The 17,689-nt window shown below is 40.4% G+C and overlaps 1 protein-coding gene across 3 annotated transcripts in view; it reads right to left on the minus strand.

The window, feature by feature from the left end:
* epas1b (endothelial PAS domain protein 1b) overlaps positions 1-17,689 on the minus strand; it is an 83,718-nt gene that overhangs the window by 30,000 nt on the left and 36,029 nt on the right. For all 3 annotated transcript variants that reach the window (XR_013487872.1, XM_033644989.2, XM_033644980.2), the window contains exons 2-4: positions 12,539-12,729; positions 4,143-4,291; positions 1,688-1,775 (exon numbers count right to left, since the gene is read on the minus strand). Coding sequence is in view for 2 of the 3 variants with exons in the window: in XM_033644989.2 (XP_033500880.1) it covers positions 1,688-1,775; positions 4,143-4,291; positions 12,539-12,729 (428 nt within the window). In the remaining variant the exon portion in view is untranslated. The remainder of the gene's footprint in view (positions 1-1,687; positions 1,776-4,142; positions 4,292-12,538; positions 12,730-17,689) is intronic.

The raw sequence follows: 17,689 nt of genomic DNA on the forward strand, positions 1-17,689 counted from the left end.
TTGCTTTCCCTTGTCATTGCGTGTACACACACACACACACACACACACACACACTCCTATACTGTATCTGTCTTTAGGCTCCCTCTATATGGTCTCTGACCTTCTGTTCCTGTGTTTGTTCTGGGCACTTGCTCGTGAGATAGATGACATTATGTAACAGCAGCACATGTAGGCGGCAAAGGAGAGGATGGAAAAGGCGAAGAAGGCAAAGGAGAAGAAGAAGAAAAAGAAGAAGGTGGCGAAGAAGGCGAAGAAGAAGGTGAAGAAGAAGACAAAGAGAATGTGAAGGCAAAGATGGGGAAAGTAAAGAAGAAGGTGGCTAAGAAAGTTTGTAACGAAGAGAGGGTAGCAAAGAACAAAAAGAATACAAAGAAGCACAAGAACAAAAAGGAGGAGAAGAAGAAGATGAGGTGAGGAAGAAAAAAGAGGGCAAAGGAGAGGGTGAGAAAGAAGAAGAATGAGAAGTAGGCAAAGCCAAGGAAGAAGAAGGCAATGCCGAAGAAGAAGGTGAAGATGAAGAAAGTGGCTAAGAAGAAGGCGACGATGAAAAAGAAGGGGGTGGCGAAGAATAAAAAGAATAAGAACAGCAACAAGCACAAGAACAAAACGGAGAAGACCGGTAAGATGAAACGAAGAAGAAAAAGGAGAAGGAGAAGGTGAGGGGGAGAAAGAAGAAGGTAAAGAAGAAGCCGAAGAAGGTGAAGAAAAAGACACAGAAGACGATAGCAAAGAGGAAGAAGCAGCAGCAGCGAAAAACAGGAAGGCTGTGGCAGCAAAGAAGAAGGTGGTGGCGAAGAACATGATGAAGAACAAGAAGGAAAATAAGGCCAATGAGAAGCCTGAAAAACTAAAGAAAAAATAAAACACAGTTTACTTGTCGGGCAAAAAGGCAAAATGCATAGAAAAAGTTACATTTTAAAAATACACACATGCGTGTGAACAAGTCCTCAAAGCTCAGAGATGTCTGTAAGTCCATCAGATACACTGGTCAAGAGCAAGATAAGATAACTGCTGATGAAGCACCCTGAAGCTTACTGTGCATTATCCCCCTCAGAGGACCTTTCCTCTGGTGACACCAACACGCCAGCATTTCTAATGAACTTAAAATTGAACACTAAACTCCTTTAACTACTTTTAAGGCCTTACACAAGTTATAAAGTCAAAATTGTCAAATCTCGCAATTCTGTTCTCTACGAAGTAAATGTTGGCTTTAAATGTCGTACAAGTTTTGGCAACAAGTCTCCACAAACCAGGGGCCAAATGTCCAAATGTTTGGAGTGCAGTTCATTTTACTTATTTTTGTATTCGCATGAAATTTCTTCTGGCAAAAATTTTACTACGACAAGGTGTCTGAAAAACTACTGGCTAACATTTGAATATTTCTGTCATAACGCATGCTCCCCAGAGACTCAACTCCTTCTGTTCGGGACTTTCCACACTATACGTTTAACTCTCAGGCCAAAATGTTACTTCAGTCAGGACCATTTAGTCACATGAAAGCCTGAGGCAGAGAGAGCAAACCTCCCTGCCCTTCCATGCGCCTACGTGGAAAGCCTAAGGCAGGGAGAGCAGCAAGGAGGTGCTGGGGTGGAGGCAGGTTGCAAAGCGGCTTGCAGAGGAAGCAGCAACAGTAGGCAGGGCAATTTGGATGAGGATATCAGGTGTGTGGGTGAGGGTTTGTGCTGACCAGATGTCTTCAGGCTGAGATTTTCTCGTATCTCTTCGTGGTCACACGGATGTGTGAAGTCAAAGATGCTGTGACCAGTGAGGTCCACCTAAAAAAATGCAAACAACTTAATTTAATGAACAGACACAATAACATTTTTACATCTGTGTTGTTTCTGTCTCAACACTCAACAGGTTCAGATGTGCTCTGTTTTTCACTTCTCGCAGCAGCAACAGAGTGTGAGTGATGACAGCCAACAGGACTGAACAAATAAAACAATGTGTGTCACTTCTCGAAACTCAAGTTGCTTCAAAACAAACAGAAGCTCGTCACCGCAGAACTCCACATTTGACAGTAAACTTCACCCCTTCTGTGATTTGCTTTTCCAGTCTGTGGCAGCGAATGACAAATTGCTGAGTGTTGGAACGTCAGTGTCTGGCCTGAACACACACACACACTGCTGGCATGAGAGGTATTTCACACAAACACAACAGGCTCGTCTGACTGACACTTTACATCCATGTCTGATGGTCATCACCGTCTCCCTGCCCGGCTTCATGTCCTCCTTATTTCTTCTTTTCTCTTTTAAATTATATTAAACCATAAACAAATAATTTATATGTTACAAAATGGGGGTGTAAATACTTTTCACTGTACGAAGTAGGAGAGATATTTAATTATAAATTTCATATTTGTAAAATACCAAAGAACTAAAATAATAGAATCTGCATGCAGCTAGTTTTATTTAATTCTGGACAGGACCTCTGTGGAAAAAAGTTAAATTAAGTTGGAGTGTTTTATCTTGTTTCGTGGTTTAAATTTATGCAGAAGAGTTTGTTTCAATTTTTGTTTTTAACTCATACAATTTTGGATAGAATCTAAATTTTTTTTTTTTTTTAAATTTTCATTTCTTTCTAGTTTTGTGATTTTTTTTTAAATTTAGTTTTTTGTCGTCACTAATGTTAGTTACTGTACAGTAAAACTGCTGTTGGTGACAGAATAAAATAAAATTTATACACTGAAAAAAAAATACTGATAGAATATCTGAGGTTAAAAAAATGTCATAACCATATTTACACCATTGTTTATTTTATTTTATTTTTTTTTTCATCGTGACTGTTACAGTTGCTGTATAGTATATATGCTGCTGGTGACAGAATAAATAAAATGCAATAAATTGAAAAAAATATTGATAAAATATCTGAGGCAAAAAAAAATTCACAACCATACTTACACCTTTTTTTCTTTGGTTTAATAGGATTGACTGCATTTCAGCAAATAGTGTAATATAATAATGACGTTTGGTTGAATAACATCGATCGTCTCAGTGCAATTCAACGATCTGCAGGGAAACCTTGGGTTCTGACATTCATGTCCACCAAAAAAAACCGTTGCAGACCAAGTACCCTCCCTCATGACAATGGTGCTCCCTGATAGCAGTGACCCTGTTCCTATCGAGGCATGGACACAGCACCTCTGGGGGTGTTCTGTGGTGTATTGTCAGCTGATCCTGTGTGTTGTGTAGTGGGGTAACAACATGTCTCACTGATGCTTGATCAGAGGGGGATCTGGGGACTTTGAAGGCCAGGTCGACACTTGAGCTCTTTGTCAAGTATCTCTGACCATTTCTGAGCAGTGTTTGCGGTGTGGCATGGCACCTTTGCTTGACAACTTAACAAAAGGCTCAAGGAGTCGACCTGGCCTCCAAAGTCCCCAATTCTGATCAAGCATCTGTCGGACATGTTGGTACCCCACCTCGCAACCTACAGAACAAAAGAGATCCATCACCAATTGTCTGGTGGTCAATAGCCCCTTTTACACTGCCAGATTTTTGGCGAATGTTGGGCCGTTTTGCCGGCAAGCTGCGAGCGTTTAGACACACAGAGCCGGATTGCCCCGAAAAAGGCACATTCTGTATAAACAAAAGTAGGCAGGCAGCATTTTGCTGCACTCCCCGATTTTGTTTTTATACTGCCAATGCTGAAAAAAGACTGATTGGGCTTTCCTGCAAATTTGCACAATTCCTTTTTAAAAAGGGCTCATGCCTTTGCAGGTCAGAGACCCTACACTTGATGAGGCATAGACACAGGACTGCTGGGGTACCGGCATGCTCCATGGATGCTTGATCAAATTAGGACCTGGGGAATGTGGAGGCCAAGTTGACGCCTTGATCTCTTTGTCACGTTACTTGGGTCATTCTTGAGGAGGTTTTGTGGTATGACACTGTATTGTAACGAGATGATCAATGATATTAACTTTTAATGTTGTGGCTGATTGCTTTACTGTGACATTTGTTATGTCTGCCTCGAGTGTTTCTTACATGCTGTGCTAAAAACAAATCCTGGAAGAGGACTGGAGGAGCGAGCGCTACGAGTGAAGTGACTCACATTCATCACTTATACTGTGAAGCGTTGCAGTTTCAAACGAGTGCACGTCTGCTTTGTTCTGATCTTTGTTTTCCCTGACCGTTGTGTACCTGCGTGAGCCCCATGAATTTGTTGATGTTCTCGGACAGGAATATCATGTCGCCGTCTGATGTTACCATGGTGATGAAGCCCTCTAGAGACTTCAGGTACAGACTGTCCATCTGTCCGTCCTCATCGCTGTCACAGTTGCTGCTGCAGCCTGCGGGGAGACACACAAAAAAAAAAAAATTATTTCTTTCTTTCCACACTGATTATAAATGTGTGTGTGTGTTTCTGGGTTTCTGTGTGTGTGTGTGCACGCATCAGGCTTCTTTTCCTTCTTGAAGCTTTGGCTCAGGGCCAAAACAAACGAGTGCAGCTTCTTCCTGCGTCTCAGGCCACTCCCGATCCCCGACCCTGACAAATTACACCCAAAAATACACTAGCATTCACAATAGCTGCCCACATTTGAACATAAGTTACACATTATGCAATTATGTTCAAAAAATGTACGGCACAGTATCCAAACATTTATACAAAGAAACTCCAGTGTGTCCGCTGTGGCTTGTTTCAAAGCTAGCTAACACAAACTGGCCCCAGTGTGTGTGTGTGTGTGTGTGTGTGTGTGTGGCTTCACACTGAACAAAGCCCAGTAGCCGATGGGGGCGGAGGTGCTTGCAATTCCTCCAGTGTGCTTCCCTGAGATAAGAGAGGCCAGTTCTCAAGGCTCCCGGCGTGGCCTGGGGCTTTAGTTTGGAGCCAAGCCCAGATAGCGTTAACCCCCGGGGGGAGCCCAGAGCTTTCTCATGGGCCCAGGGGAGCTGCGGAGACTCTCGGGGCCCGGTCCAAAGTCCAGAAGCACCTTTGGCCCAAATACTTAGCTGTGATTACCGGTCATTTGGACAGAGTTACACTTTTCTTCTCTCCGTTGTTTTTCGGGTTGCGTAACTGCCCTTGTTTCAAAATAAAAGGGTGCAGAAAAGAGCGTCTGATAAGGACAGCAGCTGTTCAGATAATCACTTCCTCTTTATTTTTTGACATTTGTTCCGTTGTGCTGGACAGAATGGAGTGACAACACAGCGGGGTCATATGAGACGCTCACTGTGTGCGATTTGGGACAGTATGTGACTTAGTTCACTGATTCATGACTTGACTTTGCCTTTTTTTTTTTCCTCCGTTTTCTTCTCTGGCGCCTGCTCTCACAACAGTTTAAAACCAAAGACTTGAAAAGTCTTGGAGGTCCAGTGTGTAGATTCAGGGGGAATTAGTGGCATCTAAAAGTGAGGATTGCAGATTGCAACCATCTGAAACTTCTCCTGGCTGGAATTCCTGTAGTGTTCATTGTTCAGGAGGTTTTTATCAGGAGCTCAATTATCCAGAGAGTTCTCTTCCTTTCTGTAAAAACGCTGAATAAAGCAGTTTCATGTTGAAAATCAGTGTTTCTCCTAGTCTGTTTGGCATGTCGTAGACGGTGGCTCACCCACAACATGCTAACGTGTGCTCATCTTATTTCTGATGCAGAGGTTCAGGAGGTTTTTACTGTGAGCTGAATTATCCGCAGAGGTTTCTAGCTCTCCAAAACAAATTAACTACGTGATTAAAACCAGCAAAAACACTGAATAATGTGGGAAATCAGGGTTTCTATGATGGTATTTTTGGCATGTCCGAGATGGGCCGCTAGCGTAGCACCTGCTAATCTGTGCTCACCTTTTTTCTCTGATAACTTAAGATCCAGATATTCGTAAGGTTTTTACCATCAGCCAAATTATCCACAGAGGTCTCTTCCTCTCCGAAACAAATACACCTGATTATTTAAACAAGGAAAAACACTAAATAAAGCAATTTTACATTGAATAAGTCTGACATGCACATGGACCCATCTAGAGCCATGGTTTGTCCATTCTGGGCTACTGTAGAAACATGGCGGTGCAACATGGTGATCTCCATAAACGAGGACCTGCTGCCTATGTAGATATGAGCAGCTCATTCTAAGGTAACAAAAACACAGCAATTCTTATCTTCAGTTGATGATACACTAAAGAAAATACACATATTATTTTAAATTACACTTCTGCCAATATGTCCCCCTAAATCCTGCACACTGGACCTTTAAGGGTACGTCATGTATGACAAAACTTTAAAATAAACCCTGTTCTTATCATCTACTCTTTCATCTGCAGTGCAGTTATTTAAGTCTCAAATTTAAAGTTTTCTATGTCAGAAGTTTATGACAAAGCACTACAAATATATGCAACATAAAAAGAAAGATTTCAATGCCAGTAAATAATGTAATGAAACAACATGCAGACAACTCAATTTTAACAATCTATAGCTATCTATAGCTAAGGAATCACATTATAGTTAATAACGATTGTTGCTTTGAATTTAAAACTCTTAGAGAGGAGGATATGGAAAAACTTCTTCTGACAATTAAGTGTGACAAACCTTGCGGGTTGGATAATTTAGATGGCAAACTTCTAAAGCTTGCAGCAAGAGTAATAGCAAAACCACTGTGTCACATTTTCAATCTATGTTTTAAAGAATCTATTTATCCAAATGTATGGAAGATTGCAAAAGTCACTCCTCTGACAAAAAAACTGTAGAGAGCCACTTACAGGGCACAACAGCAGGTCAATAAGTATATTACCTGTGCTAAGTAAACTATTAGAGGGAATTATGTTTAAGCAAATTCAGCATTACTTTGAAGTAAATAATATGAACTCTGATTTCCAGCATGCATATAAGGAAGGCTACTCCACTAGCACTGCACTGACATGTCTCACTGATGACCTGCTTACACAGATAGGAAGTCAGCTGTAGGTGTTGTATTTCTGGACTTGACCATGAACTGTTACTCTTGAAGCTGTCAGCCTATGGTTTTAAAAACGCTGTGATTAATTTCATGAGAAGCTATATGACTGACAGGAGACAGTGTGTTATGTTTAATGGTGCTTTTTCAGATATAGAGACGCTTCAGTGTGGTATTCCCCAGGGAAGCTGCCTCGGACCTCTTCTCTATTCTATTTTTGTAAATGATATGCCTTACGTATTGAGAAATGCGGGTATGACAATGTATGCGGATGATACAACCATCTTTGCATCCGCTAGCAGTACTGAGCAAGTTAATAAGACACTTCAACATGAGCTAACACTGATATCTGATTGGGTTATAGCAAACAAGCTAAAATTGAATATTTCTAAAACAAAATGTATGGTACTTGGTTCTAACTATTCACTTCGGTCTGATCAGAAGTTGGTCCTATCATTACATGGTGCAGCTATTGAGCAAGTTAGAGAAGCCAAATTGCTGGGCATTACCATAGATGAAACATTATCTTGGTCTACACATATAAAGAACATAGTCAGCAAAATGAGTAAAAGTATTTCAAACATTAGAAGATGTGCATGTTTTTTAACTGACACAACGATTAAACTTGTTATTCAATCATTAGTCTTGTCCCACCTTGACTACTGCCCAGCAATCTGGTCTGGCACGTCAAAAAAAGAACTTGTTAAACTCCAGGTTGCTCAGAATAGAGCTGCATGACTGGCACTTCACTGTTCTATTAAGAATAATGTAAATGCTATGCATGATAAACTCTCCTGGATGAAAGTGGAGGAGAGATTAGCATGCAGCCTTATTTTGTATTTAAATAATATTTGTAATTCACGTAAACCCAGTAGCCTGTTTTCTCTACTAGTACCTACCAAGTTCACACATGATTATAATACCAGACAGGCCTTAAGCTGTCGTTTTAGACTACCTCGACCTAGAACAAATGCACTGAAAAGAACTGTATTATACAGAGCTATTGTATACTGGAATGGACTTCCGTACTATCTCATACTCAAGGGTAAGAAATCAGGATTTAAAAGGGAATTGAAAAAAGTTGTTTTGAGTAAAGAAATTAGGTTAAATTCAGTTTGATTGATTTCTGTAAAGCTGCAGAGTGTCTTATTTTGTGTTTTAGTTTTAACTTGTAGAGACAGCTCTTAATGAGCTGGTCTCTGAATATGCGTTTGTGTATATGTGGGCATATACGTGCGTATGTATGTATATGTATGTGCTTGTACTATGTATGTATGTACATGCACTATGTGTGTGTATGCATGGTGCATCATATGTACAGTGCCCTCCAAAAGTATTGGAACAGTGAGTCCAATTGGTTTACTTTTGTTGTAGACTGAAAACATTTGGGTTTGACATCAAAAGATGAATATGAGACAAGAGATCAACATTTCAGCTTTTATTTCCAGGTATTTACATCTGGATCTGATACACAACTTAGAAGATAGCATTATTTGTAATGGAACACAAAATTTTTAGATGAGCAAAAGTATTGGAACATATAAACTTAAAATAGATTAAAGTGAATGAGACTTAATATTTAGTTGCAAATTCTTTGCTTTCAATAACTGCATCAAGCCTGTGACCCATTGACATCACCAAACCTTTGCATTCTTCTTTTGTGATGCTTTTCCAGGCTTTCACTGCAGCCTCTTTCAGCTGTTGTTTGTTTTGGGGGGTTACTCCCTTCAGTCTCCTCTTCAGCAGGTAAAATGCATGCTCTATTGGGTTTAAGTCTGGAGACTGACTTGGCCAGTCTAAAACCTTCCACTTCTTACCCCTGATGAACTCCTTTGTTGTTTTGGCAGTGTGTTTTGGGTCGTTATCTTGCTGCATGATGAAGGATCTCCCAATCAGTTTGGTTGCATCTTTCTTTAAATTAGCAGACAAAATGTTTCTGTAGACTTCTGAGTTCATTTTGCTGCTGCCATCATGTGTTACATCATCAATGAAGATGAAAGAGCCCGTCCCAGAAGAAGCCATGCAAGCACAAGCCATGACATTCCCTCCACCATGTTTCACAGATGAGCTTGTATGATTGGGATCATGAGCAGATCCTTTCTTTCTCCAAACTTTCGCCTTTCCATCACTTTGGAAAAAGTTAATCTTTGTCTCATCAGTCCATAAAAATTTTTTCCCAGAATTTTTGAGGCTCATCTCTGTACCTTTTGGCAAATTCCAGCCTGGCCTTCCTATTCTTCTTGCTAATGAGTGGTTTGCATCTTCTGGTGTAGCCTCTGTACTTTTGTTCATGAAGTCTTCTGCGAACAGTAGATTGTGATACCTTCACTCCTGCCCTCTGGAGGTTGTTGCTGATGTCACTAACAGTTGTTTTAGGGTCTTTCTTTACAGCTCTCACAATGTTTCTGTCATCAACTGCTGATGTTTTCCTTGGTCTACCTGTTCGATGTCTGTTGCTTAGTACACCAGTGGTTTCTTTCTTCTTCAGGACATTCCAAATGGTTGTACTGGCTATGGCCAATGTTTGTGCAATGGCTCTGATTGATTGTCCATCTTCTCTCAGATTCACAATTGCTTCTTTTTCACCCATAGACAGCTCTCTGGTTTTCATGTTGGTTCCACCTCTAAATGCAGTCTGCACAGGCAAAACCTATCGTACCCAATCTGAAACTGAGGTCAGACATTCAGTGCTATTTATTGTTTGAATAATCAATGTAATTGGGAGACACCTGGGCAACAAAACACACCTGTCAGTCACATGTTCCAATACTTTTGCTCTCATGAAAAATGGGTGGGTTCAAACAAAAGGTGCTGTCTTCTAAGTTGTGTATCAGATCCAGATGTAAATACCTGGAAATGAAAGCTGAAATGTTGATCTCTTGTCCCATATTCATCTTTTGATGTCAAACCCAAATATTTTCAGTGTACAACAAAAATAAAGGAATTGGCCTCACTGTTCCAATACTTTTGGAGGGCACTGTATGTATGTATATATATATGTGCTTGTAGGAATTTGGGTGTATATGGGTGTATGTGTGTGTATGCACACGTTATGTACACATATATTCATATTTGTCTATTCATCTAAGTATTTTTTTATTTTATGATGTTAGTTTCTTTATGGGAATAATTTCATTACTCTTTGTTTTTTTATTTTATTTTATTATTATTATTATTTGTGATCTCTATTTTGGGAACACTGTATAGGAACTGTTATTTGTCTTGCTTTTTAGGGACCCCAGGAAGAATAGTCATCACCATGGTGACAACTAATGGGGATCCATTAAACAATAAACAATAAACAACGAGCAAAGCAGAGGGTTAAAACTCTGGACGACTAAATACTCCTTATATTTCAGAACACAGATGGTTCATGATATTTTTAAGACCCATTCAGTTCATCACTGTACATCTTTAGGTCCCAGCTGAGCTTACGTTACGTAAGAAAGGTGTTCCCTATAGCAGCTCGCACATGTGCTCTCGGGTGCATCTGTGTGTACAAGTGTGTGTGTGGGTGTGTGTGTATGTTTGGCGCCAAGGCAGCCGGGTGTTATGGCTAGCAGGGGTAATGCCAGCATCAGCTGAACGATGGGCAGAGCTCCGTGTTTCCTCTCCAATCTCTCCTCCCATCACAGAGCAATCAGACCAGCCTGATAACGCTCTATCTGCTGCTGTTGCATGTCACGGCTCTCCTCGTCCTCTCCTCCCTTCGCACCAACCACTTTCCTACCCTCATTACCTTTACTCATCCTCCTTATGCACTCTGTCACTCTTCCTCATTGACTCACTGACCTCTACTTCTTCACAGATACATCTTCCTGTCTCCATCCCGCGTCATCTCTCCTGTACTCTTTCCACCTGTGCATGTCTCATGACTTTAAGATTTTAAGGAATGATGCCCTTTTTTAACGCTGAAATTAAAAAGTCATTTAATCAATTTTTGTGGATTTTTCTGGGCAACAGTGATACTGAATCTGGAAAATGTTTTCCAATAAAGTAGTATAGTATATTTTTTCGACGTTCTGAGCATCACAGAGTTTCATTTACCTTCACTGTGATGTGTGGCAGGTGAAGTTTCAGAGGCAGATATCTTGAAATCTTGGAACATGAAACTGAAACTATGCAGAACTAGATACCAGCGGGGGTAAACACAAAACATGTCTGGTGCTTTTTCCTTAATTTAATTTAACGCCACACAAAGCTCTGTGCACATCTAAAACTGTTACGCAAACATACAATTGAAAGTTAAGCAAAATGTGTTATTTTATAATTCAGATTAATTTAAATTTGCTCCTTTTTTTATTTTTATTTAATTTTTTTACAAAAAGTGAGGCCTGAGCATGATAAGATAATATACAGATGATTATAATTGTAAATCAGTTAAAAAAAAAAAAAAAAAAAAAAAGAATTAAAATAAAGATACAACAGAAGAAGAAGAAGAAGGAACAGAAGAAGAAGAAGAAGGAAATACATTTGAAAAATTAATAAATTCATAAAAAATTAAGCAGGTAAATAAATTTAAAAAAAATAAGGGGAGCTTCTTTTTATGATCACAAAAATATTATAATATAATAATTTCTTTTTCAGTTTTTATAATTTTTGCTCAATTCTTTATTTTATTTGTTTTGCCTGTTATTATATTTTATGTTGTAGAAGTTTAATTATAAAGCACTTTGAGCTGCTTACTGTATGAAAGATGCTTTATAATACAAACCTATTGCTTCATTTTCTGATTGATGACAGAAATAGGAAGCAGCGGTCACTGTTGTTTAAGGAAGCACTGGTTGTATGTTTCACTGTTTCCTCAGCACACAATGCAGAGCAATTTATAACAAGACAATAAGTTGGCCATCGACAGTTACATAAATTAGGAAGAGAAAATGGCAGCTGGCCGTGTAAAGATTTATAGATAAGGTTCAGCTCTTGTATTAATCAAAATACTTTCCTGCTTCACTGGCAGGCTGTTGTTACAATGGCTTGTTGAGCAGCCAATTATTGTTCAGTGTCACATAACCTCATTTTAAATTACAGATTAGGATCAGATAAGGCTCTTAAACTAAAACATAAACAACAAACACATTGCTACACAAGGTAATGATGCGGTGCAAAAGGCTACAAGGCGCCTGGAGCTGTAGAGCTGTGTGATGACCAATTTAACCATTTAATTCAGCAAAAATATGGCCCAGAGCAGGTTTGACTTTTAATGAACCAGGAGGAAGTTTAATGGTGTTAATGGGCTGACGGGCCTCATTTCACCACCTTCTCTCCCATGTCAACCGAATGCTCAAACTCTGCTAGAGGAAAAACAAACTGTGTCTCTACACGCCGCGGTGCTGACCAGTGAGTGACGCTGCTGCTGCTGCAATTGTTTAATTTTGTTCTTCTCTGATCTCAATTCGAGACAGTGGAGGAATGTCAGAACAATAGGTCTGTTTCTTTGGCGAGCTTCCTCTGCTTCTAATTTTAAATAAGATGAGAGGAAGGAGAAGCAAGAAAGGGTCCAACAAATACCCTCCTACTTTACTGGACTATTAGTCACACACATACCATCACGCACACGAACACTACTTTCCTTTGTGTGAGAAATGTAAATGCAGTATGCATGTGAATGTATGTATGTGTGTGTGTGTGTGTGTGTGGTAGAGTCTACATACATACCCGTGGCGAGCACTTTGCGCGTGCGCAGGAAGCTGATAGCCAGCCTCATGATGGAGGCCTTGTCCAGGTGAGAGCTGACGCTGTGGGGTAACGGCAGCTGGTGAGCGAGCTCATAGAAAACTTCCGTCTCTTTGCTGCGCCTGCAGCGAGCTGCGTCCCGAGACTTCTCCTTGCGCCGCTCTGAGCTGTTCCTGCACAGAAAGCACAGACAGGAGGACGGTTACACCTTAAGCTTGTTTGGTGACACTGAAAAAAATGCCATTTTACTGATACTTATTATTAAAGAATTTATCATAAATCCCCATGTGATTCCACAAGCACCAAGAGCCACTGTCAGTACTTTTTTATTAATTTTTTTACAAAAATTGAGGCCCGAGCATGATAAGATAATATACAGATAATTATAACTGTAAATCAGTACAAAAAAAAAAAAAAACGAATTAAAATAAAGATACAACACACAAACAAGTATAAAATAAAATAAAATAAAATAAAATAAAGGAGAAGGAAAATCAGGTAAAAATTCGGACATGTTTGTTGTGGCAAGTCAAAACACTCACTCAGAGAGTGAAAGTCTGGCTCTGAAATCTCACATCTCGCGAGATTTGAGTTGTTGCAGGAAGTTACCGCTGGAGTGACCTTACAAACGCGAGGAGTTACTCTGTTTGGAGTAGTCATGGCTGAATTTTTACCAGATTTTGACCAGCTGGATCTGGATGAGCCATTTGAATTTGATGAGCGCCCGTATTTATTTGAACACGGAGTACACGGACGTACATGGACCCAGAGCTCATTGAAACTGAAGAGCATACGAGGAGAGAGAGGGAGCAGCAACAGGCAGAGGAACATGTCTGAATCCAGCTAAAGGTAAATGCAGACGTTCATTTCTCCTTTCCGTTATGTTGTCAGATAATTATACTAACAATCCGAGCCTATCTGTGTGAAAAAAATGCACTTTTAGTGGACGTATTTTGACGTTGTTTGACGCTGTCTGAGTGCCCTATTATTTAATATAGCGCGCACTCACGGGCTGCAGGCAGGTCAGCCCTAGCTTCATACTGGAGAAATGTCACATATTGAACATCCTATCACTCATTTAGACAAAAGGAGATCGGAAAATAGGGCCCAGGTTGAAAAAAAAACATTAGTTCCCCTTTAACAATATTGTCATTTGAGTCACACTGCCACTGTTTGCCAGTAATTAAGGTGCACTGTTGCAAAACATGACCACAGCGCACCTACATTAGGAGAGAATAAAAAGAGTAATTTATATTGTGGGATAAGATGTTTTACAATATTTGAAGGCAAATAATTAATATAGGGTAAAAAATATATACCTTTTCAATCATTATTATCTTTAAACAAACCTAATACAAAAAATATGAAATAAAACAGTAAAAAAAGACAAAGAATAAGACCAAACATCAGTGCTAACGTATGTATTTTCTGGAGTCGAGGCTGATGACACAAAAAAAGATGAATACCAAAAAGAAAAGTAAAATGAATATAACAAAAACAATACTACTACATGAATATGAAAATTTGAATTCATAAATTCTCCACAAATACTGTACACCAGGATTCTCTACTTTCTTTGCCTGCTTTGACACTTTTCATGGCACTAAAAAAACCTGTGGTGAGCCGCTACAAAACCCTCATGTGGTGTCTAAGAAGCTGCTGGAAACACAGCAGTGACTCGCTGAAACACAACCAGTTTTGTTGTTTGTTGGTCTGAATAGTGGTCTGCAGCTTGAAATATGATGTACAATGCCATCATGTTCCTCTGGTGATTATGCTGGGTAGAAAGGAGCTGCTTAAGTGAACCTGACTTCAGCGTACGGGTAGTTGCCGCCGGGTGCAGGCACATATTTGACACAGCAGACGTGGCTGCAGAGGGTACCGGGTTCATGAAATGAAGCCATGTGGAAAACACAGTTTCTATCTGAGTTCAGCCGATTACTGCTCCAGTCAGCTCATGTGTAACTTTAGAAACGTTGATATGATGCATATGAAACGTGAAAATGTGACATATTTGTTGTTTGCAGAAACTAAATTCATAAATTCTCCACAAACACTGTGCACCAGAATTTTCAACTTGACAGGAGGCCATGGGCCAGTTGCCACAGCCCTGCACAGGTCAGGTGCACGCAGGGGCATTTCTAGTATCTAAGGACATTTGAGGTTAAGCCTGGACCTCTGCCAAGGGCTCCGAGAATCCTCCCGACACTTTTTTGAAAAACAAGCTATTTTGATGGTATTTATGGACTCTGCACTCTGACACCTTATTGACATTAAAAGTTAGAAAAGAAAAAAAAGATTAAAAGAATTAATTTATTGTGAATTAGAAAAGGGTCGGGGGCCACCCAGCATCCTACGCCCATGTCGCCCACTAACACACACTCGCACACATCCACACACAGGAAGTGGAGAAAAGAGAAATGATCATAATTTTAGCAGCAGTGAAAAACAAAATGAGAAACATAGATATAAAGTATAAATTGGTGCTTCAGGTTATTTTTGGTTTGAGTCATTTACTTCAGTCTGAATACACAATAAAAGCCATTATGTTTTACCTCTCGATCGTATCCGCCCAGTCCTAAAAAAATAACAATTTTAACATTTATATTACTAATGCTTTGACCTTTTCTGAAGCCTACTGTGTGCTGTTTCAAAACAAATTCATCACAACACTGAGACAAACTATGTATCTTTTCAATGTCCCTCGGCTCCCACACGTTTTATTCAGCAGCAAAACTGTTGTTTCAAAATAAAAAATGATAATAGTCCAATATGTGATCCTGACTCTGATGACTCATGGCACTACTGTGTCCAGTTCTGTGTGTTTGTTTAACTTGACTTTTGATTGAGCAAGTTGTATTGAGCAAAATCTAATCTGAACTTCGTAAACAGAGGTTACCTGTTTGGAGCCCAGCCACTGAACACACATAAAGATAATATGTTTTAATAGAAGACAATTTGTTTTTTACCAAGAAATGGACAACCGCTTAAAGAAGGTCATTATTTTCATTTCCTCACGTTAATTCAGTTGCTGCTCAAAGACGAGAACTTTTGGCCAAAAATAATGGAAACGCCAAATGAAACGTCACAGGATAAAAACAGTTATTCCGACAATCAAACTGCAGTCCAAATGTCTGTCTCCAGGTGACTGAGACACAACATTAAACAAGCCCCCATCTTTAGCAGCCTCAGAGACAGATCACTGGATGTGCAAACAATCTGGTTCATTTACAGTCTCAGGTGAACATAACGGGATCCTGGTGAGAAATCAGGGCGATTCAAGGCCAACAAACACACGACAACACCTCTACACTCATTAAAGACACCAGAATATGATCACCAAACTCTCTAACTTACAGGAGAAAACAAGCTTAGTAAATTACGTCGGCCTATTGACAGTAATGCTCACAATATGATTTCATGTCAGCCTAAATGACCTTCATCAGATCTCCATCTCATCCAATCCAGCCTCATTTTGAAGTTGTCGAATACCGGCACTTGGGTAGTGACTTCCACTGTCAGACACCAACGAAATAAGCTGTCCTTTCACGTCAGCATGATACGCAGCCGGTGGCCTCTATTCTGTAACAGCACCTGGCGATGTCAGGGGAAATTCAGCCTTACAGCACCTCAAGTTAAGGGGGCCAAAGTCCAAGTAGGGTGGGTGGGAGTGCTGGTAGATGGGTCCAACAACCACCGACTTTCACCCAGGAAGCCAGTGTTTACCTCCCGTATGAACATAAAGCTGAACCCTGTTCTTTTTTCCAAACCCAACCACATGATTTTGTCGCCTAAACCCAACCATGTGCGTTTGTTGTTGAAGGAAAAAAACTTCAATTTGCAGGACTGTGCATTTCAGGGAATGCATGTATCAGGCTGTAGTTGACACAGCGTCCCAGAATGTGAACAACCAGAGCACCCAGGGTACTTTGCATGTCATATCTGGATGTGAAAGTCCATGACTAAACGTCGATATGTGACGAGGTCAGAGGGAGAATGTGTTGTCTTATCAGTCTGCCTTGGCTTGTTTGTGTGGGCCATGCGGTCACGGTGACGTATATGCCACTCTTGCCACTGACATTTTGCGGCGGATCCGGCAGATCTGCCAGCTCTGATAACTGTCAAATGGTCTGTGGTCCATATGTTGGCAGTCATCGATATACGCCAATCACATGTCGGATCACCTCTCACATATGCACATCCACAAAAAAAGACACTTGGGCAACCACATAATCAGCACGGTTATAACAAGCTTCCTACAGACACTACATGAGACCTGCAGAATGCCCAAATCATGTCAGCAAACAGAACTCTGGGTAAGTTTTTATTGGTTTATTTTTCTGGCCCTCTGCTCCGAAACGAGTCAGAATTTGATGCCAAAGCTCAAACAGACAACCAGTCCAAAAGTTCAGTATGTGGTCAAAGAGAGCAGCACAACAAACCATATTAGGACATCACACATGGAGTTTGGCTTTCTCTGGATCCTGTCTAATGCTCACAATCATACTTACAGTACAATATGTATACTTTCTACACAGTGGATGTCTGGCTTCAGATTTATTAAAAAAAGAAGCATAAAGGGTTATAAATAACCACAGCATCATAAACATAACAGTGCAGGAGCTGGAAACAGGGCAGCAGGGTTTGTAATTCTTTTGGCAGATATAGTGATTGGAGTTTAAGTATATCAAGGTCTTGTTAACAAGTGAAGGTAGATGCATCAGCGGTTTGGCATCAGCAGTGATGCAGGTGCTGCCCAGCGACGCCAAGGGACGTCTGAAGTACGCTGCTCAGCCTGCTGCCCCCGCAACCTGGCCCGGGATATGCAAATGAAAATGGATGGATGAATGAGTCATGATTTTAGTGGGAACGATAATTTCTGCATTTCACTTTGCCTGAAAAAATATAGAAAATGATGATGATGTGATTTCTGCTGGGGTCTGCGCCAACTAAGCATATTCCCTGATGTCTGGAAAACGATTTGTAGCACCACAATGTTTCATCTATGACGATACATTTCAACAGTCATTCATTCATTCATCTTCTAACCGCTTCATCCTCTTGAGGGTCGCAGGGGGGCTGGAGCCTATCCCAGCTGACATCGGGCGAGAGGCAGGGTACACCCTGGACAGG

Source organism: Epinephelus lanceolatus, chromosome 17, assembly GCF_041903045.1.
Source record: "Epinephelus lanceolatus isolate andai-2023 chromosome 17, ASM4190304v1, whole genome shotgun sequence".
NCBI classification, from domain to species: Eukaryota; Metazoa; Chordata; class Actinopteri; order Perciformes; family Serranidae; genus Epinephelus; species Epinephelus lanceolatus.